The following is a 21,154-nucleotide window of genomic DNA, read 5'->3' as shown; positions in this document are numbered from 1 at the left end:
CTGAGTCCAAAGGGGCTATGGAAGGGGTCGCTGGCTTCTGGCCATCAGCACAGCACAGCCCAGGCCTTCATACACAACTAACACCTTTTATTGGGAAAGGGAAAGTGACTGAAAAGTGGCCTCCGATATCCTCACTGCCTGAGGCAGCTGGGGCCTCTCTGCAGAGTCCAGAAAATAGGGGCCACCAAACTGGGCCCCAGCAAGTTCAGGTATAGAGGTCAAAATCAATACGTTTGGAGTTGTAGAACTGTCCACCAGGGGGGTCCAGCTTCCGACAATAAACACCATCCGGAAAGTAGCCTTCATTCACCCAGGTCTGCAAGAAAGAAGGCAGAGCTCAGGGAGCTCAGAAAGGAGTGGTGGCGGGAGAGGAGAGGCAGACTGAAGTAGGAAGGGACTTACCTGCATCTGAGTGCTGGTAAAGGGCCCATACAGCTCAGCATCGCCCGTGTTTTCCCACTTGTATTCCCACATCACATCCACCAGACCATCTCCTGGAGACTCTGCTTCTAAAGTAACAGGCAAAGCCATTAGGGCCTCAAGTGTCCTGCCCCTGACCATAACAGCTCTCCTCTTTCCTTCAACCTTACCTTCTCTCTGGGTAGGAGTTGGGGTCTCCAGCTCCCCCTCTGTCACTTCCTCAGCAAACATGTCCAGAGAGGGTGGAGGTGTGGGGTCAGGAGCTCCCTGGGTCCGGCACCCCAATCCCTTCAGCCGCATGGCTAACCGTTCCCTTGTCTCCTGATATACGCCAAGGTTGCCCCGGGCTACCATCTGGTCAGCCAACCCAGAGAGCCGGTCCAGGCGCTGCGGGGAACTGGGCCGCCCAGACCCCTTGCTGCCCCGTTTACCTCCCCCTCGAGCCCCCAGACGCCTCAGTGCCCCAGCCACTGTCTCTCTTGGCAACAGTATCTCCAGGAGGCCCTCCAGGAGGGCTTGGGCACTCATTGGTGTCTGGCCCCGGCTCTCCTCATCCTCTGAGTCTGACTGTGGGCGCTGATCAGGTGGCCGCTCCCTGATCTTTACCTATAATGCAAACACAGAGGAGTTTATTTTCTATACACTGCCAGCAAGACCCATATCAGCACGTGCTGCCACCAGGCCCCAGCCATGCCACCCCTGGGCCACACCCAGTCAATATTGTCCAGCCAGCTGTCTCGGATCTGAGAATCCCGGTTCAGGAAGTAGTTGCCATCAGCATCAAAGTGGCCTTCCTCCATTTCTTCCTGCAGGTTGAAGGGTGTGATCCGCACACCTCCCTCACTGGGAAGTGTGGCTGCTTCCTGACCTGCATCAAAGACACAGGGGTCCCATGCCAGGCATGTATAAAAAGGCACAGCCCCCCCCCCTCCCCTTGACCCAAAGCCCATCTGTATTTCCAAGAGAGTCAGTTCTTGGGCATAACTCACCTTCCACATCCTCTGAGGCCAGAATGTCGTATTTGCTGGACCCCTCATCATCATCATCCTCCTCGTCGCTGTCCAAAGAGTGTTTGCCTTTGAAGCGGCTCCCAGGACCCCCTACCCCAACCACAGGGTCTATGAGCTGTGAACAGGAGCCAGCAAGGCAAGAGATGCAGGTTACTGCTATTCCCACCAAATACTCTAGATTCAACCTGAAAAACCTCCAAACCCACTTCTCAGACACCATGGAAAAGCCAGTCCTTTCCACTCTTTGTACTCCTAGTTTTCTTCCTCTTCTGGCTTCTAGCTCCACTTTTCTCCCCTCTGTCCTCCCGAGAATGAAGAGCCCCATTCACCTTCTTCTTGGGGACACTGGCTTCATCCTCCTCATCATCGCCCACGCCTTGGAAGGTCACTTTCCTCTTTGGCATGACTGGACAGAGGGACCTTCCCCAAGCTGAGCTGAGGGAAAGGGGGAAGATTATGGGAACTGGGTAAGGAGTGAATCCCCAGCACAACAAATGTTTCACCTGGGACGTACTATATCCAGTTGAGGAGGTGAGGGAGCACAGAATTAGGGGCCGAAAAGGACGTTGGGAGCCAGGAGGCCCCCAAGACTTTGTATGGCATCCGAAAGAGTTGCTGGCGCGGGAATGGACAGGCGAGTTCACGGAGGATCTCCTGAGGGCACCCCTACCCTCGACGAAAGGGTATGACCATGCCCATTCCCGGTCCCTGCAATCCTGGGCGCGACGGGGCTCGACTGGCTGACACCCACTCCTCCACCCCGGGTTCCCTCAGAGCCTCCGAGGCCCGGGCGAGGTTGGCGCCCTGGCCACCCCGCTCCTCCCTGCACCGAACTCCCAACTCCGCGGGGTAAGCCCCAACTGTCCCGAGATTTGAGTACAAATTAGAGAGGGGGCAGAGCCACTGGGTCCCGACAAGCCTCAGCGGCGCGCGCTCACCTAAAGATCCACTGGAGGCGGGGGAAGAAAAAGAAAGATGCTTTCCCAGGGGCCACATCCGGGGCACCCAGCTGCCATCACCCGGAAGAGAACTGCCGGAAGTGCAGGGAGACCGGAAGTGGCTTCACTCGGCTTAGAGGACTAACTGGGAGAGCGGGCGGAACTACACGATAGGCGGGGAGACACACCCCCTCCTAGTAGTGACGTGAGCAGTGTGGGGCGACAATGGAGAGAAGTGGGGACTTGTGAACGCCTAGACCCGGATCGAACGAGAGATTTGGCCGGAAGTGGTCTTGACTCCCTCATACTGCAGTAGAGGCTATAGGGAGAAAATGGAGCGTTCCCTACATAAGAGCCCCCAAGGCCACCATGAAAGAATTAATTCCGAGCAGGGCCGGTGGTTCTCCGCTAGTTTCCCCTCTCTGCATTGAATCATCTTTCCCCCAGGGCCGGCCAAGGGTTCTGAACCCCCTGCCCAGCTCCCCCGCATCTCATTAGAAACCCTGCCTTCCCACTCCTGCTGTTGGCCCTCTAGATCGAGAGGTGCAGCTTTGCTCCTCTCCGAGGGGAAGTCTGGCTTTCCTGATGAGGCGCCTGGAGGCCCCTGGCGGCTCTGGGGGCATTTACAGAATCCAGCTCGCCTTAGGACCCAGAGGAGGTCATTTACCCCAGGGCGAGTTCCTGGTTTCAGAGATAGGAAGAGCCATCGCTGGAGAGGTGGCAGTGGCACCTGTGCCTAGTACCCAGCCCTGAACCCTGTGCTCTGATCTCAGGTAGGCCTAGAAAAGGGCAACAGTGCCTCTCTCTGGGACCACAGCTGCAGGATCAGACCCCCAACCTTAGGAGAGGGCCCTTGCCCAGGTTCCTGATCCTAGGGGTACTGCTGAGTGTCGGAGGTGGCTAGGGTCAGTACTAGTTCCTGAGGACGTTTCGCAGTCTGAATACCACTAAGCCACTGCTGTGCCCAGGAAGAGCCTACTGGAGCCAAAGGGGGGGGGGTTCTCCACAGTAAGCAGGTGGCCCACCCCTCCTCTCTCCTACCCCTAGGGTTTCCGCCCAGATCTGACTACCATGAAACTGCATCGAAAGTCTGTGCTCAGTTTCTTCCGCGGGTACAGAAGAGAGACTCCAGACCAGGAGGGCATCTTACTAAAGAAGGGGACCCGAAACACCAGCTACCATCGCCGCTGGTTCATCCTCCGGGGAAACCTCCTCTTTTACCTGGAGCACCAGGCAGACCGCACACCCCTAGGCCTCATCCTGTTGGAGAACTGCCAAGTGGAACCACACCTTGGGGCCACAGAACCCTATGCCTTTACCATCCTGACCCCTGGGGCTGAGGGCCTAGAAGGTGGGCGGTTATACAAGTTGGCAGCAGAAAACCAGGAGGAGCTGGGAGCCTGGCTGTGGGCACTGGCTGGGGCGAGCTGGGGGCGGCTGGCTATGCTGCTACCCCAACTGGAGGCCCAGTACCGTGAGCTGTGCCAGGCAGCTGGCCAAGAGCCTAGCTCACCCCCAGAGGGCTATGGCTCCCTAGCCACCCTCAATGCCCCCTCCAGCTTTCAGGAGTTGCATGAGCGCTTTGGGAAGGAGATCCGGGTGCTACAAGAGGTACAGAGAAAGCTCCAAACTGCCAGTGACAATGGAGGCAGCAGATCCCAGGAAAAGGTGGAAAAGGAGCTAAAACATTGTTTGTTGAGTGACTGATGGACCAAAGACCAAGAGGTACCAACCTGCCAAGACCAGCCAACTACTTCAATAGAGACCCCAGATCCTGTCTCCTCCTGGCCTTTTTTTTCCCTTCCCTATTCCTTATTCTACCCCCCACTCCCTTCATCAAATAACAAGGCAGGAGACAGGCCCAGGTACAACAGCAGGTTCTTTTCTGGTTTCCTTCAAGCGACCACATGGGGTGGAGGTGGAGACAGAAGAGAATGTAAACATTGGGTTCCACCCCCTGGAGCACAAAGGGAAGACCCCTTGACCAGAGAGGGGCTGGAGGGTTGGAAGGGAATAAGGTGAAAAGTGGGGGCGCTGGTGAGACAAAACAGAGAGGCCTGAGAGTAGAGAGGAAGGTGGGTAGAGGAAAGCAAGGACAGTGGGTAGGAAAGTGGGGGACATTTCCTATTCCAGTGCATGTCCCCTTAAATAAACTAAAGTGTAAGAATACTATAGGAGAATCAAAGAACAGAAGATTGAGCCAGCACCCCCACTCTGGGACAGCCAGGTCCTCTGTACATAATTATCACAGAGATGTCTAGTAGGGCGAGAACCTGGCCCCCCAGTCAGGAAAAGGGGGAAGACAGGCAGGACCGAAGAGAAAAAGGAACCCAGCTCCACTTCATGGGGAAGGATAGCGACTGGAGTGTAAGGATCTGAAAACTGCTGATTCCCATGGCCAACAGTCAACCCTGTGGTGACAAAAGGCCAATCAGGACAGCACCTGGGAAGGAACCCCAGAGGGAATAGGGACAGGAGTGATAGAGACCCCGTGCTGAACCTCACTGGAGGGGCTCCAGACTTGTTCCCAGCTGCCCCAGGAAAACGCAGCTGGCCCATGCACTGACTCCTGGCTGTGCAGGGATCCGCAGCTGGCGAGGAGATGGGGAATCAAGCCACTTTCCTCAGAAAGAGGGAGAGCCTGTCAAGGGGGCTGGGGCAGCACCCCAAGCTAGACTTGCTCTTAGCTGAGGGAAATAGAGGGGGGGTGATGCAGTCCAGGCCCAGGGCAGAGGTCAGAAGTAAGCGTCCTGCCGGGTTTCAGGTGCTGAGGGCCTGTCCTCACCATCCTGGGGGGCTGGGGGCCCATCAGCCTTTCGACGCAGGGAAAGCTTCCTGCCTTGGGCCTTCTTCTCCTGCTTTTGCCTTTCCTTCTCCTGCTTCTGCTGTTCCTTCTCCTGCTCTTTTTCCCACTTCTGCCGCTCCTTCTCCTGTTTCTCCCGTTCTTTCTCCTGTTTCTGCCTCTCCTTCTCACGTTCCTTCTCCTGTTTCTGCCGCTCCTTCTCCTGCTTCCGGGTCTCCTTGCTGGAACCCAGTGGGGTGCTGTTGCCAGTAGGCGAAGGAAGAGATGGACGCAGTCCCTCAGCAGTGACCACAGGCCCTGGAGCAGGCCCAGCACTAGCCCTGCGGGCAGGAGGGGGTGGAGAGGGAGCCCCTCCAGCTCCCCGGGACCCTCGGCTCTTGAGGCCATGGAGGCTCAGAAGGCTGGAAGAGGGGCCCAGGGGTGGCTGCTGCCTCCGACGCTCCTCATGGATGGCCCGGGAACCATGCAGTCGCCGTGAAGGCCGATACTGCAGCTCCCCCCGAGTTTCCCGCCACTTCTTGAGCTGGGTGGCATTCTCTCGTTCGATCAGGGCTTCTGTCACTGGGAGGTTGGTCACCTGGACAAAGAAATGGGTGCCAGAATAAAGATGAGATGGGGTTGGGGTGAAGTAGGTGTGGGTGTGCGATGGCCAGGGCCTACCTCATGCACCAGGAACTCCTCCTGCATGCACTGTTGGGGCAGGTTACGCAGCTGCTCCATGGTTTCATACATGCCTTGACAGGCGCGCAGCTTCTCCACTGAACCCAGTGTGTGCCGTAGCAGCACCAGGGCCACCCGGAAAATGATCTTGACACCTGCAGGAGCAGAGTGAAGAGGGCACGGGGGATCAGGCCTGGGATCTCAGCCTGTCATATTTAGGAGGGACTCAGCCCCCCTCCTTGTCTACTGAAAATTCAAGAAGGGAAATGAGCAAGCATGGGCTTCAGGTTCCTGGAAGGAAGAGCAGGCTCTGGGCTGGCGGCAGAGTCAAGACCAGACTTCTGTTTCCCCAGCCCCCAGATTGCTGACAATGACGCCTAAGTCCAACAAGTACCTTCTATCAGTGGGCCACCTCTGGCAGCCACCATGGAAGGCCCTCATGGCCTGAATGACTACAGAATTACCTTCACAGAAGAACATGTCCCAGACACGCAGTACTGAAGCCCACGGCAGGGTGCGGGCAAAGATGCACATAAACCACTCTGTCATATAGAGCACAGGATCGATGCGCTGCCTCCGCAGGTGCCGATGTGCCAGTGGGGAGGCCCGGCGCAGCAGCGCAAAAAAGATCTCTCCATCCAGTTGAATGGCCTCCTAGAGGAGGGGTAAGCCAGGAAAATAGGCCTGCTGTGGCCTCTTTGGGGTAGAACTGGCCCTGGTAGTAGATCCCCTGGTAGGGGATCCTCACCTCAGGGGAGAGGCCCAGAAGTGTGGGAAGGAAGGGCACAGGGTAGAGCAGGACAAGGACTCCCTGTAAGCTTGGGGAAATGTCACAGCCCCACTGCACCCAGCCTCTAGACACTTACCAACCCTGCACTGTAGTAACCAGGGAGGTACTTGTCGCAGATCTGCACCAGGCACCAGAAGGCTTGCTGAGAAGGGCAAGAACAAGCAGGGAGGGATGGGGCCTGAGAACGGAGCAGTGAGCTCCCGCATCACCACTGTAGGCCAAGATCCTCCCAGGCCCTCCCTAGCCAGGACCATCTTGTGCTGACCTCAGCAGGCATGTGCATGAGCAGTACTGCAGCCACAGGAGCCTGGGCCTGGCAGTAACCCTCATCAGGCCGGTAGATAGTATAGGCCTTGAGAATTCGATACAGGTCCTGTTGCCTATGGGTATGGGGAAAGACCATGAGGGTGATCAACATTTGGTTGAGAGTTCCCTATGCCAAACTAAAGCTGCCCTCCACCCCAAGCCCCAAGCCAGACCCCTCCTAGATTCAGTTCCTGATTATGTCAGAGCTTTACTGCCACATACTCCCATCCACCTTCCTAGCCCTGCCTATCAAGCTTAAGCCATGGACTCAGATCATAATCAAAGCATTCTAGGCACTAGCCTTCCATCCCCAGCTGCATGCCCCAAAACCCCCTCCCATTCCCCAGCACAGGCTGTGCTCTCTCCCTCCTTCTCTGCCCCTGTCCCATAAACCTTCAAGGCCATCTTCTCCAGAAAGCTTTCACTACCTATAGCATCAACTGTCCAAATGCTTTATCACCCCAGAGCAGGGGCCCTCTGAGGGCAGGATCTGCCTTATCAGTCTCATTGGAATTCATCAGTGTGGCCCCCCCCAAGTATGTCCAATGGGCCCTGGTGAAGGCCTGGGAAGCCCACGGAAGGCCACTGTGCCTGTGATCTTTCTCTTGTCTGCACCCAAAATAAAAATCTCTGCCTCAGACCTGGCTCTGTTTCCTTGAGGGTATCTTGATGCTAAATGAGAAATTTATCCACTCAGCCCCACATTAGAATATAACTTTCCCTCACTCCTCATGGCTAAGCACCAAATATATCCTGACCTTTATTCATGTCTGTTCCCTCTCTCCACTTCCCCATCTACTTTGAATTTCAGACTGTCATCTCTCAACCAGAAAAAAATACAGCTGTACCCCTTCATCTGTGATTTCAGTTACCCAACTGTGGTCCAAAAATAATGTCATGTACAGTAAGATATTTTGAGAATGACACATTATATTCCCATTATTTTTATTACAATATATAGTTATAATTGTTCTAGCCTATTATTATTATTAATCTTATTGTGTATAATTTATAAATTAAATTTTACTACAGCTATGTATGAATAGAAAAAAATACAGTATATATAGGGTTCAGTGTTACTCACAGTTCCAGACATCCACTGCGGGTCTTAGAAAGGGTCCCCCACAGATAAGGAGGAAGTATTGTAATGCCTTCCCAGATCCTCACCCTGCCTCCAGTCATATACACTCCTAAGCAGCCCTGACAATAGTGTTTCCCAAAATTCAGTCCCTAAAGTGTGGTCCTCATTTGTGGTTTACCTACATACCAATCCTACTATTATTTTTTTAGTATTTTTCTCCTCTTTGCAATAGCCTCCATGAGATGACAGGTATGATATATTAGTTATTTTACCTAACACGTATTAGTGTAAACATAATTTCCACAAGCTCCCATGCCAGCATTCATCCACCTGCCTGCTTCTGTGTCCCTGCCTTCTCTCTTCCTGTGGGTGAACTGTCTGATCCTGGCCAAACAGTCCTTCCCCTTGGGCCCTGGATCCCATCCCCTCTCATGGACACAGCTCATCACTCCAGCAACTTTCCCATGTCTCCTGCATCACCAGATTTTCTCTCTCTACTAGATCAGTCCCATCAGCATTCCAACATGTTATTTTTTTCTAGTTTAAAAAAGTCTCTCAGGGCCTCCCCTGGTGGCGCAGCGGCTGAGCACTGGGCTGCGAAGCTGCCCGCAGCCTCTGCAGCGCTGGTTCAATCCCTGGCCACTGGCGAGGGTCCCACATGGCACGCAGACCCCTCCTGCCATGTCTTCTGCTCCCCTCAGCAGTGTACTTCAGTCCTTCTGCCTGTTCTGCTCCCCGCTCTGGCTCTGGTGAATTCTCTCCCCCTCCCGCGCTTCTAACTGTACCCAGTGCTTGTATAAATAAATATTCAGAATAAATAAATAAATAAATCTCTCAACCCCATTCTCTCCTCCCCCCCGCAATTTTTCTTCTTACCTATTCAGCAAAACTCCTCCAGAGTATAGACTCACTGTCTTCAATTTCTTTCCTCTCATTCTCCAGTTAGGCTTTAACCCACTGCTCCACACAAAACTGCTTTTATCAAGGCTACCAATTATCTCCACACTGTTAAGTCAGAAATGAATTTGCAGGCTTGACTTTACATGACCCATCAACAGCATTCCATACACTGCTCCTTAAAACCCTCTTTACTTTGCTTCCAGGGATCACACTCTTCGGTTTTCCTTCTTTCTCAACAGCTTCTTCTTTCAGTCTCTGCTACTGGTTGTTTCTCATCTTCCAATGTTGAAACGTTGAAGCTGCAGGGCTCAATTTTGAACAACTTCCTTTCATACCTACACTTGCTGCCTTTACGATCTTACCCAGTCTCATGGGTGAGATCTAGTCCCATCTAGAGGTTAACAACTGTTTCCAATTTCTCTCCAGTTTAAACCTCTCTCCAAAATCCAGACTAAGTATATAGTTTTACCCAACTTACTTGACATCTCCAGCTAGACGTCTAATAAATATTTCACTCACATTCCAAAACTGAGCTTCAGCGATACCCCGAAGGCTATTTCTCCCCCATCCATATCGGTACACAGCAACTCCATTCTTCCAGTTTCTCTTTTCTGTCACATTTCACATCTAATCCTCTTGCAGATCCTTCTGGATTTAACTTCCAAGTAGATATCCAGAGTATAGCCACTTCTCCCCATAGTTCCTCTGCTATCACCCTGATCTATCTAGTGTCACCTTTCTCCTGGATTATGAAAGTAGTCTCCTAACTGGTCTCTCTGCTTCTGCCTTGTCTCCTGATGGTCTATTCCCAGCACAGCAGTCAGAATGATCCTCTTAAAACACAAGTCAGATCACTTGTAACTCCATATTCACTCACAAACTCTTTTCCCTTTCTTGTTTTAAGCTTTAATACTTAGCACTGCTGCATATAAAATATACTTTCCTTCTTTATTTCATTATTGTCTATCCCCACCAGACTATAATAAGCCCTGTAAGGGCAAGAGTTTGTCGTTTGTTTACTGCTGTCATTTATAACTAGAACATGCCTGGCAGAGAGCAGATGCTCAATAAATATTTGCTGAAAGGATGAACTTATCAATAAAAAATGTTCACCCAAGAATCACCCAAGATCATCTTACATTCTACAAGGGAGCAGTATATTTACAGCTCGAGGAAATCTGGCATTTAGAAAAAGCCAATGCCTTGGCACAGCATTTAAGGGCCCTTGGTGACTGGCTCTAAACTGCTTTCCCAACCTAGGCTCTACCCAAGCCCAAGGCTAAACACTGTTTACACACAGCCTCAACCCCACCTGCCCCAAAGCCAGAAAAAAACCTAACTCTTCCTCCGCTCCCATATCCTTCAAAATCCAGCTCAAATGCAACGGCCTTAATGAACCCTCAAGGTGCTCCCCCCCACCCTACCTTATCTCCCACCCAAGAGTCACAATCTTCCTCCCGGGACATTTCTTTTAATCCACCAAGGACCACTCTTCTAGAAATCCTGGAGGGTAAGAACTGCTTTCTATCAAGCCCTGTATCCACCTGGAGCCTTCAACAAATGTCCACTAACTGACCCACGTGGTCAGGGCCCCTTACCCATGCCCCCCTCGAGCAGCAAACATCTCATGGAAAGGGAACTGGCGGTGCAGGTCCTTCTCAATCACATCCAGCCACTTGGGGTCCCCAGTAGCTCGTTCCAGTTCCTGCGGGGCAACAGCAGGAATAATCTCAGGATCTGGGGAAAGTGATGATACCCTTTACACAGTATCATGTGTCCCCACACCCTGGAGCTGCACGCACCTCAAACTTGCCCGGGTTCTGCTCCAGGAGTTCCTTGCTATTGGACAGGTATTGCCAGGCCTTGGCTCTAAGGGAGGAGGGGATGCCCTTCCGGCAGCGCAACTTCACCTAAGGCAGAGCGGCAGGCAGGGAAACAGCTTCAGGGGCTGCACAGCCTCCAAGATTTCCCCAGCAGTGCTCTGGTTCTCCGAGCCTCCCCTCCCACATTCCATAGGCTTGCCTCCACTGTACATGGCTGGCCTATTTTTAAAGTTACTTCTCCTTAAGGCCCAAGGCCCACCTACCCCCAGTGTGGTCCAGAGAGCAGATTCTATCAGGTTCCTGGACTTCCCTGGAGCTCATGGGCCACCCTTCCCTCAGCCCCAAACCCACACCCCGCCCCATCCACTGCCCTGCCCATCAATCAGCTTTTTCAAACCTTCTGGAAACGCCGTGACAGCCACTTATCCCAGTTACTAAACATCTCTAGCCACTTGAGCTCTCGCTGCCGAGCGACATCCACGGGAATGGAACTTTCTCTGCAAGATGAAGGAGCATGGAAAGGGTCAGTTAGCAGCAATATAAAACCTGGGTTGCTGGGGGAACTGAGGCAAGTCACCTCCCCAGGCTCAAATAAGAGACTCAACCCAAAGGCATTTTGTGAAGGAAAGCTGGCGCCCTGGCCATCCAAGGCTGTCATTCTCCACACTGAAAGGACTTTCTTTGGAAGAACTGTGTTCTCATTTTGGATCTTTTTGAACACAGATTATGTTCAAATCCCCCTTCTGATACATACAACTTTGGGATGGGAGTATGCCATATTTAAAAGCTCCTACCTTTTGCTCTACCAAAGATTCAAATTCTAGCCTTACCACTTACTCATTGTGTGACTTTTAGCAAGTCATTCAATTCCTCTAAGCCCCAGTTTTCTCATTTGTAAGATGGAGAGACAAACAATATCTATCTGAGTTTATTGACATGTTATATATAAAATAGAACATAGCAAGAGCTTAGTAAATACTGATTATTATTCATTAAACAAAACACAGAACAAATTTACTACTCTGTCTCCTTAGAAGCAACTACCTGTGTTTCCTCCTGTAAGACTCTTGAGATTTCTTAAGCCATCTGCAATTCCCTCTACCACTCCTCCCTGAATCACCCCAGATTTCCAGGCACATGAAGCTCTCCTTGCACTGTCTGTCCACTGTTCTGTCAGAGCTTCACACTCAAGATGCTCCATCAGTCTCAAAACAATTACTGACAGAAGCCAGTACCAGGTACATGGAATGAGAGAGTGCGGATTTCCAGACAGACCTGAGCACAAAACTCAGTTCTGACCCTTAGAAGTTGTGAAGTCTTGGCAAGTGATAACCTGCGTCTTTTCCTCATCTGTAAAAAAATGATGTCACCTGCAGCACAAAGTTATGACAGGATTATCTAAGAAATTATATAGAAAGGATTGTTAAATGGAAGTGTTCACTAAATGTTTCTTTTGTCCTAGAAGCTCACTGAACTGGGAGGCCATCTCTCATTAGTCTCTATTATAGTCAGTTCCAAATTCCACTCAGGACTAGGAAGAGTAAAATACCTTTCCTGCCCTCAAGATAGTTACACACCAGCAGGACAGATAACTGGCAGTAAGATGTGAGAAATGCAACGACAGAGATGCACAGAGCAGCATGTGGTTGGATAGTGGAAGAAGGGACATATGAGGCAATCCATGAAAAGAAAGGGGAGAAGGGCATTCCCGGGCAGGCAGGACAGCCTGGGTTTGAAGGAGAGACTACACTGGTTCAACAGGACCACAGCACAAAGTGGCGGGAGCGACCAGAGAGGCCGACGAAGCCGATGTGACCCGATGTGATGAAGCCAATGTGCAGAGAAGGAGCCTGTGTGCAGGCTTAGAGGCCCGGGAACTTTATCGCGAGGGCAATGGGGAGCCTCTAATGCTTTTAAGGTAACGGGTACCCAAGTCAGCCTTGCTTCAGCGGTAGCGTCCCCAGCACAGAAGACGCATTTTAGAGGGACAAAACTACAACCCGAAAATCCAATTCAATCAAAGGTCCTGAGGGCAGCATGCAGCTGAGGAGCAAGCCATTGGTCATGCAGAACCAGATTATTTGAGTCGGGGCAATTCATTCAGCTGCTCAAATCCTGTTTCTTCATCTGTGAATTAGGTACAACAAATGCCTTCCTCCTGCGTGGGAAAGCACCAGGGTCAAATTTCAGTTGCCTTCCCTTCACAGGAATGTGAATATGGTGCTCAAAGGTTTTCTGATGTTTCGTTAGATTATAAACCTTGCCTAGAACATCCTTCCACCGAGCTTCCCCCAACAACAAGGTCTCCCAACACACAGCCATGACTAACTCCTACTCGGTATGATTCAGATCAGCTTCAGTCGAATTCCCAGACTGGGCAAAACCCAGGTGCTCACAAAAGCCTGTGATGATCTCTAGGCTAAACCTAACATGCTGAAACCTACAGCTTAAGTATTTGTGTCCCCCTCTAGGTGGTGAGCGCCTTCCTTAGTACCCAGCACAAGCCTGCTATCAAGCAATGGCACAGGAAGAACTGACCAGCAGGTATGGGAACAATGGGCAGGATCTAGAGAGAAGGAAGGAAGAAGTCAAAGGCGATCACACCCCCACCTCAGGAGTGACTCAGGCCCCTGGAGGGAACTAGGAAAGAGTAAGCTGGGCTGGGGAGATGAGGAAATGGGGAAGAGGCCTCCTCCACCCCCATTCCTTCAGTGAAAACAGAAGACTGCCCTGTCCTGCTTCACAGAAGGCCCCTCCATCACCCAGACTTCCCCACCTCACCACCCCATCAGACAGTGGGTGATGGGGGAGGGGATGCGCCTGCATCCCTCCCAGACTCTTTCTCCTAAGAGACCAAAGATCTCTACCAGAACCACCCCTCCAGAATGTCTGGTCTGTAGCTAAAGTTTCACATGCAGGAGCTGGAACTACCCTAGGTTATCATCTCGTTCGACCTTTTAGTTCAGAGGAGAAAACTGAGGCATGGAAATGGGGAAGGCACTCGCTCAAGGGCACAGAACACACCAAAGGCAAGGCTCAGTTCAAACCAAGAACCGACCCCTGGTCCGAAAGTCTCACAACATGCCACAGAAACCTCAGGATGCTCTCGGCTTGAGCGCAATGGCCAAGCAGCCCATCCCGCTGACAGCACCCCCCATCCTCCCAGGAGGCTATGCTGCCAGAGTTTGCGCAAAATGCATCATTTCCCTGCCTCCCCCCCAACCTCTGCCTCCCTGAAGCTGTCCCACTGGGTGCCCACGGGGTACTCACAGGCTGCCTGAATACTGGCTGCCCCCAAGGAAGCCATACTTGTCCGTCTTGCGCAAAGCCAGTCCATTTATCTCTGAGTCTGAGCCCATGGAACTCACATCATCCGCCAAGGACTCCAAGGTCCCAGACATGAGGCTCACAGAGTCCAAGTAGCTCAGAGTGTCTGGGGCCTGCCCTCGAGGCCCAGAGATGCCAGGTCCCAGGCTGGACATGGAGCCTAGGTCCTGAGAGTTTTCGGCAGGTTCGGGAGCGGGGGTCACGGTCACGACAGCTACCAGAGGTTCACTTGTCCCTGGAAGGCCTGTATCAGGCCCTAAGGGGTCCTCTGGAGGCTGTTCTGCTGATGCTGATGCTGATGTTGCTGCTGCAGCTCCACGTCCACTTGTCATTTGTCCTGCTGTCACTGCTACACCCCGTGCAGTCACTCCTGAGGCCACTGTAGTTCCCGGCTTGGGAGCGAGCGGGGGTTTGGCCGTCAGAGCCCCAGGAGCCCTTCTGGAAGGGGTTCTGGTGGGGGTCCCGGCGGGGGTACCTGGTCCAGGGGCGGGTGAGGGTCTAGCCTCCTCCATCTTCGGAGAGTCAGTCCCTGGGGCAGGAGTCATCGATGCCTCGGCTCCCACCACTGCCGCGGGCACCAGGGGCACTGGGCTGGGGGCGCCCTGAGCCGTCGGGGCTTCAGGTGAGGCCTCCAGAGGCAGCATCACCACCGTGCTGTCTGGAGCCGTCGGGGCCGGGGCCGTCGGGGCCGGGGCCGAGATCTGAGTCGGCCCGGGGACCCAGGTGGGCCGCGCCTCCCCGGGGGCCACCAGGGTGACCGGGGCCGAAGTGGCCGTGGTCACTGCCGGCCCCGAAGCCACCACCAAGAAGGGCCCGGCCCGGGAGCCTCGGGGCGGCGGCGAGGGCGCCGCGGGGGCCGCAGGGGCGCCATGACGGCGCGGCGGGGCCACCAGGGGCGCCGGGCCCGGCTCCATCGCTGTGGGCCGCCCCTCACATCCCCCCCGCCCGGGCGGCCGCAGAAGGCGCCGCCCCTCAGGCCGCTCCGCGCCGCCCGCCCAGGAAGGCGAGAGGGCGAAGGGCGCGGCCCGGCGTGCGCCAGGGGCGGGGACGGCCCGCGGGCTGCCGCCGGCGCCCGGAGGCGGGGCAGTGGTACCCGGGTGCCCGGCGCCGGGGTCTCACTCGCGCCCTCTCACCCCTCGCGCGCTCTCGCCGCCGCCCCCCTCCCGCTTCGGGCGAGAGGCCGGCCCCGCGCCTGCGCACATGCCCCGGCGCCGGCCGAGCGGCCAGCCCGTCGGAGTTCCACGCCTGCGCGCGAACCATCCCATCGCGCTCCTTCTTCCTCCCGCCCAGGCAGGAGGCCTGGACGAATAACAGCAGAGGGGGAACTGGCTTCTGCCAATCGTTGGAAGGGTGGGTGGGGCTGGGGGTGGGGAGGGGGTGGGCGATCTGGGAAGAGGAAACGGAGACGGAGTAGGGCGAGGGGGCCAATGAGAGGGCGCGAGAAGGCCGGGGAGGCGGGACGAGGGAGTAACTAAGGGAGAGACGGGAAGCGCAGCCTCCCGGCCAATGGCGGTGGCTGAGGCGTGAGCGGCCGCGGAAGGAGGCGGTGCGGGGAGGGCAGAGGCCGGCCTGGCTAATAGGAGCGGTAGGGGGAGCCCACGGGAAGGGGAGCAGGCGGAGGTCGCACGGGCAATGCTGTGTGCTTGCCCGGCGACAGACAGCGCCCCCAGTCAATAGGAAATGCGGAGTTCTTCAGGGCTCCCAAGAAGGTCAGAAAAGTATCACAGCCGGGGCAGAGGGCGGGCCCACTATGCGATTAATTTGCCTCTTCCGCCAATGAGCGCATTAGCTCACTTTAGCAACAGAGGAGGAAAACAGACGGTTGTCATAGCCAATGGCAGCACCCAAAGGGCAGGGGCGCTGCCAACTGGCGGTGCCGCTCCAGGGATATCGGTGACAACCAGAGACAAGCGCGGAAAGGGGATGACAGTTGGAGACAGCGCAGAGAGGGGTGGGGGCTGGAAGCACTAGTGTACCACTAAGCCAATAAGAGTGTTGTTCTGCCCCACCCGAGTCCTTTTTTCTGGGCCCCCATTCTCTATCCAGCTCCGCAGCCCCCGATGCCTCCCCTCCCCACGCGTGAGCTATGAGACCGCCGAGCTCCACCACACATCCAGTGTCCTGTACAGCCCTGTCAACGTCCAACACTCCTAGTCGAAGCAACTATAACCAGAGACCCCCAAATCTTCTAAGCGACCCGTCCGTTCCTATGGGAATTCCAAGTCCCAAGTCCCCCTCCTCAGTGCCCCAGCTATCAGCACTCTCCACCCCCTACCCCAGAATCCAGGTTCCAATTCCTCAGACCGCACTCTCTGAGTCCCCTCCCCATTCTAGTGGGAATCCGAGACTCCAAAACCATAAATTCCCAATACCATGAGTTCCCATATCTGTTCTTATTCTTTTAGGGATCCATGACCCCTGTCCCATCAACTCCTCTCCTCTCATTGCCATACCTCTCTGTGCTCATTTTCTTCGAAAGAAAAAGAGACCCCAATCTCATGAATTCACCCCCTCAGCTCTTGACCACAAACACAAAATCCTGATCATAGAGCCCCACCACTCTGACCCCTCTCCCTTGAACCCCAGGAATAAAGCATCCTAATTTCCATACAGAATCCACCATCCTGAATGTTCTATCAGGTCTAGCTCCCACCTTCCAAGCTCCTCCTCAGTTTCCCAGGTCTCTGAGACTCCTCACTCCCAGCTCAGACCCAGATCTTGTGAATTCCAACTCAGGGCCTGAGATATACCACTCCTGAGCTTCTTCTCAACACCCCACTTTCCGTTTGACCCAAGCTTCCCCCATTCCCCTCTCTGAAGTCCTCCTCCTTCCCAGAATCCTACCCAGTAATAAGTGGGCTCTCTGGACCTGTACCCCCATGGTAACCATATAAGGTGAGGCAGCTGTCAACTGTGGCAGGGAGGGGCCCGTGCAGGAGGCCAAGGGCAGCTGCTAAGTTTAGGGTGGCTCCTTCTCTCTTCTGAGAGACAACAGGTGGCTGCGCCCCAGTGCCCAGAAAAGAAAATGTCTTTAAATGATTGGCATGATACTGGAGAAGGGGGAAGGGAAGAGACACCTTCCTCAGGACATCAAGTCCTAGAGGGAGCAGGAGGAGGAGATGGGTGTTCTTGTCAACCTTGGGTCTCCTGGGGCTTCCTCGGTCACTATTTCCCCAGACCTTGACTGTATGGAGGGGACTGGAGGACTGAAACCCAGAGGGATAGAAGGGGGTATCTCAAAGTCACAATCAGCCAAGCTGGTTCTTGCCCAGAATGGAGAAAAAAAAAGACCTCTGTCATCCAGTCACGCAAGAGGAGACAAACTAGCTTCTCTCTTGGTGTCTTGATTCCCTTTCTCTGAGTTCCAGCTTTCATACCAATATCCAAAGAAAGGATCACACTCACACTAGACCATGTTCTTCTCCTGTTTCTAACTTTTCCAGGGTTCCTAAGGTCTTGGCCCTCCACCTGGCACAGAAGGCCCTCTGGTACCTAGTCTCCAGTCCCTTGCATCCTCTACTCGAGTCATCATTCTGACAACCTGTATGCATTTGATCTTTTACTTCTCCAGGTCTTTGTCCATCCATGCAATCTGCTTAGCATACTGCTCCTCTCCTTTCACCTGACTCACTTTTATGGTCTCATAAAGTGATTCCCATACGCCTACACAGGACTGCCACGCCCTCTACTTCTGCACACTTGATCATCTGCTATGTCATTTTCTGCATTTATCCTGTCTCCATGGCTAGACTGTAAGTTCCATCAAGGCAGGGTCTAAATATTAATTACAATGATTATACATCACTAAACCCTTTCCAAACAATGTTCACATCTGCAAGTTCTGTGAGATGGGAATTACATCCCTATTTTATAGAGGGGGAAACCAAAGCCCAGGGAATTAAAGCACAAAGCTCAAGATCACAGTACACTCTGCTCCAGGCTGTCTACTGACTCCATACTCTGCATCTTTCCTGACAAAATCCCCCCTCTACTTAAAGGAGATGGAGAATAACTGCCTGATCCTTCCAGCTTCCACAGAAGGCCTTCCTACCTTTAAATTCTGCCATTAATGCTAACCATACATACACTTGATTGTGAACGCCACAATGGAGGGGGAAGGGCTATGTCAAAATGCATTCATGAAGCACAGCCCAGAGCCTGGCACACTGTAGATGCTCTATAAATTTACTGGGTTTAAAAAAAAAAAAAATTTACTGGGTTTAAATCTAGGCCCATCCTACTCTAGGGTGCAGGGACTTGTTTCATCCCTCTCCCCCTTATTATGCCTCCAAACTCTGGCACATTCCAGCCCCCTTTTGGGAGAAAGATCCTTCCTGCCCAGGTCCTAGTGAGACAGGCATCCCAAGACCAACTCCCTCCTCCCTCCCCCGAGGCTCCAGCTGCTGTGGGCCCTCCAAGAAAGGAGAGGCCCTGAGCCAGTCTATTTTGGTATCTGGGGTGGGCACCAGCAGGGCTAAGGTTACCCTGGTATGTTAAGGGCTCCCTGGGGCAGGGCTATATAACCCCAGAGGGACTGCCCCAGGCTGACTCTCTGCTCCTTTCCAGCCAGAGCCACTGCTTGCCCCCAGGACACCGAAGACATGGTGAGTGAGAACCCAGATGCCCCAGGTCCCTCCAACCTTGAGGCAGCCTCACCCTTTGAAAGAAAGTAGTGGGTTCCAAAAGGAAGAAAGCTGAATCTTACCTTTCCTGGTATCACTAGTGAGAGGCATAAGGGACGATGGTTTAAAGGAACCAGCCAAGGATAATCTGCCCAGACACTCCATTCACAGCGGCCCAGTCCCTCTGAAAGCATCCTCTACCTCCCTGCTCTCCATCTTCCTAAAACCCTCTGAGACCAGCCAGGCACGGGGTCCCACCCCCATTTTATAAATGAGAAAGAAGCGATTCCATCTGGGTGAACAAGTCAGTCAGGGTTGCACAGTAAGTCTGAGGCAAGCTCAGGCATTTGTTGGGTAGGATGGAGAATGGGGATTCAAGGGCAGCAGAGAGGAATTTGGGAATGTAAATGAAGCAAGTTCTCTCAAAGAGGTTGTGGGAGGGAGCCTCCCTGGTGGCACAAGGGGTTAAGAACCACATTACAAAGCAATCCACAACCTCTGCAGCACAAGTTTGATCCCCAGCCAGCCAGGGAGCAACCCACATGGCGAGGCAGACCTCTCCTGTCTTGCCCGCTGCTCCCCTCAGCAGTGTATTTCAACCAGTCTGCCTGTTCTGTCCCCCACTCTGTCTCTGGTGAATCCTTTTACCCCCTGCATCTCTGGCCTGTACCCCAGCTCTTGTATGCATAAATAATCTTTTTTTTTTTTTTAAAAAAAAAAAAAGGTTGTGGGAGGAGAGGGAAAGAACCAGAAGAATGTTTTAGAAGGGCCTCAAAAGAACCCTAAATCCAGTCCATTGCCTCCAAGAAGGAGTAAGAGACCGGTCCATGGACCCCTTTGCCCAAACCCCACCCCCTAGGCACCCAAGAGGGCCAAGAGAAGGGCAGCAGCAGAGGGTGGAAGCTCCAATGTCTTCTCCATGTTCGACCAGACTCAGATCCAGGAGTTCAAGGAGGTGAGTGAGGAGAGGGGAGACTGAAGACTGACCAAATGTACCCCCTACTGCTCCTGCCCCCTCTTACTGGAATGCACACCTGTTGGGGGGGGGGGAAGGGAAGGGTTTAGATTCCACATTCCCCTCCCTGCCTGGGGTGTAAGAGAACAGCAGCTGGCTGGGGGCCAGAATCTGATCTGCCTGGGATAGGGATGCTAAAGCTTGGTCATGGGAGAACTAACTCCTCCCTGCCCCTGCCCTGCACAGGCCTTCACTGTGATTGACCAGAACCGAGATGGCATTATCGACAAGGAAGATCTTCGGGACACCTTTGCAGCCATGGGTGAGCCCCCCCCCCCACTCCACCTGCGAAGAGTTAAGACTGCAGAGTCCCGGGAATTCTGTAGCCTTAGGTTCCAGGCCTGTTGGCTCCACCCTGGACCTCATTCTACCCAGATGAAAAATGGCTGGGATGATATAAATTTATGGTAAGCATCAGCTGCAGGCCACAGAATCCCAACCCAGACTGTCGTAACCCCCCACTCTGCTCCAGGCCGCCTCAATGTCAAGAATGAGGAGCTGGATGCCATGATGAAGGAAGCCAGCGGCCCCATCAACTTCACCGTCTTCCTGACCATGTTTGGGGAGAAGCTCAAAGGTGAATTAAATGTCCGGAGGCTAAGCCCCTAGTTGGCCCTCCCAAGAAATTTCAGAGGGCCCTTCAGCATCATATGCTATCTGACCTCCAGGTGCAGACCCTGAGGACGTGATCACTGGAGCCTTCAAGATTCTGGACCCTGAGGGGAAGGGAACCATCAAGAAGCAGTTGTAAGTAGCAGCTCTCATGAAAAAGCCTCCTTAACGTCTTACCGAGGCTTAGGCACTGTCAGAGATAATGGAGAAATGAGAAATGTGGAAATGGGAGATAGCATTGAATTTTCACAGCAAATATGGGCGAAGAGCGAGATGGGGAGGCCAGAGTGTCCGGGAGTCCATCAGAGGTCTAGGGTGACCCTGGATTTTCAAGGCGAGACTGGGAATGGCAACAAGGATGAGGTGGGAGGAAGGGGAAAGGAATCGTGACGTCCAACAGCAACCCCCTGTATGTCACTTCTCCGCAGCCTGGAGGAACTGCTCACCACTCAGTGTGACCGCTTCACCCCGGAAGAGGTGCGTGGGGGAGAGGCGGGGGCGCGGAGGGGTGGGGGAGGGGAGCGCCGGCCACGTGCCCCGGCCAGACGTGCCCTTGCGTTTCCCCCAGATCAAGAACATGTGGGCGGCCTTCCCCCCCGACGTGGGCGGCAACGTAGACTACAAGAACATCTGCTACGTCATCACGCACGGCGACGCCAAGGACCAGGAGTAGGGTCCTCGGCCGGCCCACGCCTTCCTGCCAGTCCGACCCCCACCCCAACTCCCAATAAAGTTCTACTGGGATCCTGTTTCTTCTCCGCCCGCGGGCGGTGTTTGCCCCACAGGGTCTCCGCTGGGGGCGGGCGGGCCGCTGCGGGGCGACGGCGCGGGGCCAGCTGCCGGCGGG

The 21,154-nt window shown here is 53.9% G+C and overlaps 4 protein-coding genes across 4 annotated transcripts; 2 read left to right on the top strand and 2 right to left on the bottom strand.

Annotated features, from left to right (window-relative positions):
• Nucleotides 1-126: 126 nt before the first annotated feature.
• Nucleotides 127-1,860, bottom strand: CD2BP2 (CD2 cytoplasmic tail binding protein 2). Its single transcript, XM_084249144.1, has 6 exons — nt 1,760-1,860; nt 1,410-1,545; nt 1,131-1,288; nt 591-1,026; nt 403-509; nt 127-316 (listed from the first exon to the last, which is right to left on the bottom strand). Exons 1-6 carry the CDS (start codon nt 1,832-1,834, stop codon nt 206-208), a joined length of 1,023 nt encoding a protein of 340 aa, XP_084105270.1. The 5' UTR covers nt 1,835-1,860; the 3' UTR covers nt 127-205.
• A 1,579-nt stretch (nt 1,861-3,439) lies between these two features.
• LOC311181765 (sesquipedalian-1-like) lies at nt 3,440-4,075 on the top strand (the record flags this gene model as incomplete). The annotated part of the gene is made up of 1 exon (XM_084250200.1): nt 3,440-4,075. One exon carries the CDS (start codon nt 3,440-3,442, stop codon nt 4,073-4,075), a length of 636 nt encoding a protein of 211 aa, XP_084106326.1.
• A 1,028-nt stretch (nt 4,076-5,103) lies between these two features.
• TBC1D10B (TBC1 domain family member 10B) lies at nt 5,104-14,972 on the bottom strand (the record flags this gene model as incomplete). The annotated part of the gene is made up of 9 exons (XM_084251325.1): nt 5,104-5,748; nt 5,832-5,986; nt 6,296-6,485; nt 6,698-6,763; nt 6,887-7,001; nt 10,507-10,613; nt 10,711-10,818; nt 11,129-11,228; nt 14,002-14,972. 9 exons carry the CDS (start codon nt 14,970-14,972, stop codon nt 5,104-5,106), a joined length of 2,457 nt encoding a protein of 818 aa, XP_084107451.1.
• A 3,644-nt stretch (nt 14,973-18,616) lies between these two features.
• Nucleotides 18,617-21,051, top strand: MYL11 (myosin light chain 11). The gene is made up of 7 exons (XM_084250646.1): nt 18,617-18,662; nt 19,540-19,635; nt 19,882-19,957; nt 20,168-20,272; nt 20,364-20,442; nt 20,736-20,784; nt 20,876-21,051. The coding sequence occupies exons 1-7, from the start codon at nt 18,660-18,662 to the stop codon at nt 20,978-20,980; spliced, it is 513 nt and encodes a 170-aa protein (XP_084106772.1). The 5' UTR covers nt 18,617-18,659; the 3' UTR covers nt 20,981-21,051.
• The last annotated feature ends 103 nt before the right edge of the window (nt 21,052-21,154 follow it).

This window comes from Talpa europaea (genome assembly GCF_964194135.1).
Source record: "Talpa europaea genome assembly, chromosome: 12".
NCBI lineage: Eukaryota > Metazoa > Chordata > Mammalia > Eulipotyphla > Talpidae > Talpa > Talpa europaea.
Note: the sequence above shows the minus strand (reverse complement) of the source record. Positions and strands in the feature narration are given on the sequence as shown.

Excerpts from the sequence above, each read along its gene's own strand:
- MYL11 (XM_084250646.1), top strand. Across the intron at positions 19,636-19,881 it reads AGATCCAGGAGTTCAAGGAG|GCCTTCACTGTGATTGACCA; the intron begins GTGAGTGAGGAG and ends TGCCCTGCACAG. Across the intron at positions 19,958-20,167 it reads GGACACCTTTGCAGCCATGG|GCCGCCTCAATGTCAAGAAT; the intron begins GTGAGCCCCCCC and ends ACTCTGCTCCAG.
- CD2BP2 (XM_084249144.1), bottom strand. The coding sequence starts at position 1,834 with ATGCCAAAGAGGAAAGTGACCTTCCAAGGCGTGGGCGATGATGAGGAG. Across the intron at positions 1,546-1,759 it reads CCAGTGTCCCCAAGAAGAAG|CTCATAGACCCTGTGGTTGG; the intron begins GTGAATGGGGCT and ends TCCTGTTCACAG. Across the intron at positions 1,027-1,130 it reads GGCTGGACAATATTGACTGG|GTAAAGATCAGGGAGCGGCC; the intron begins GTGTGGCCCAGG and ends TTTGCATTATAG.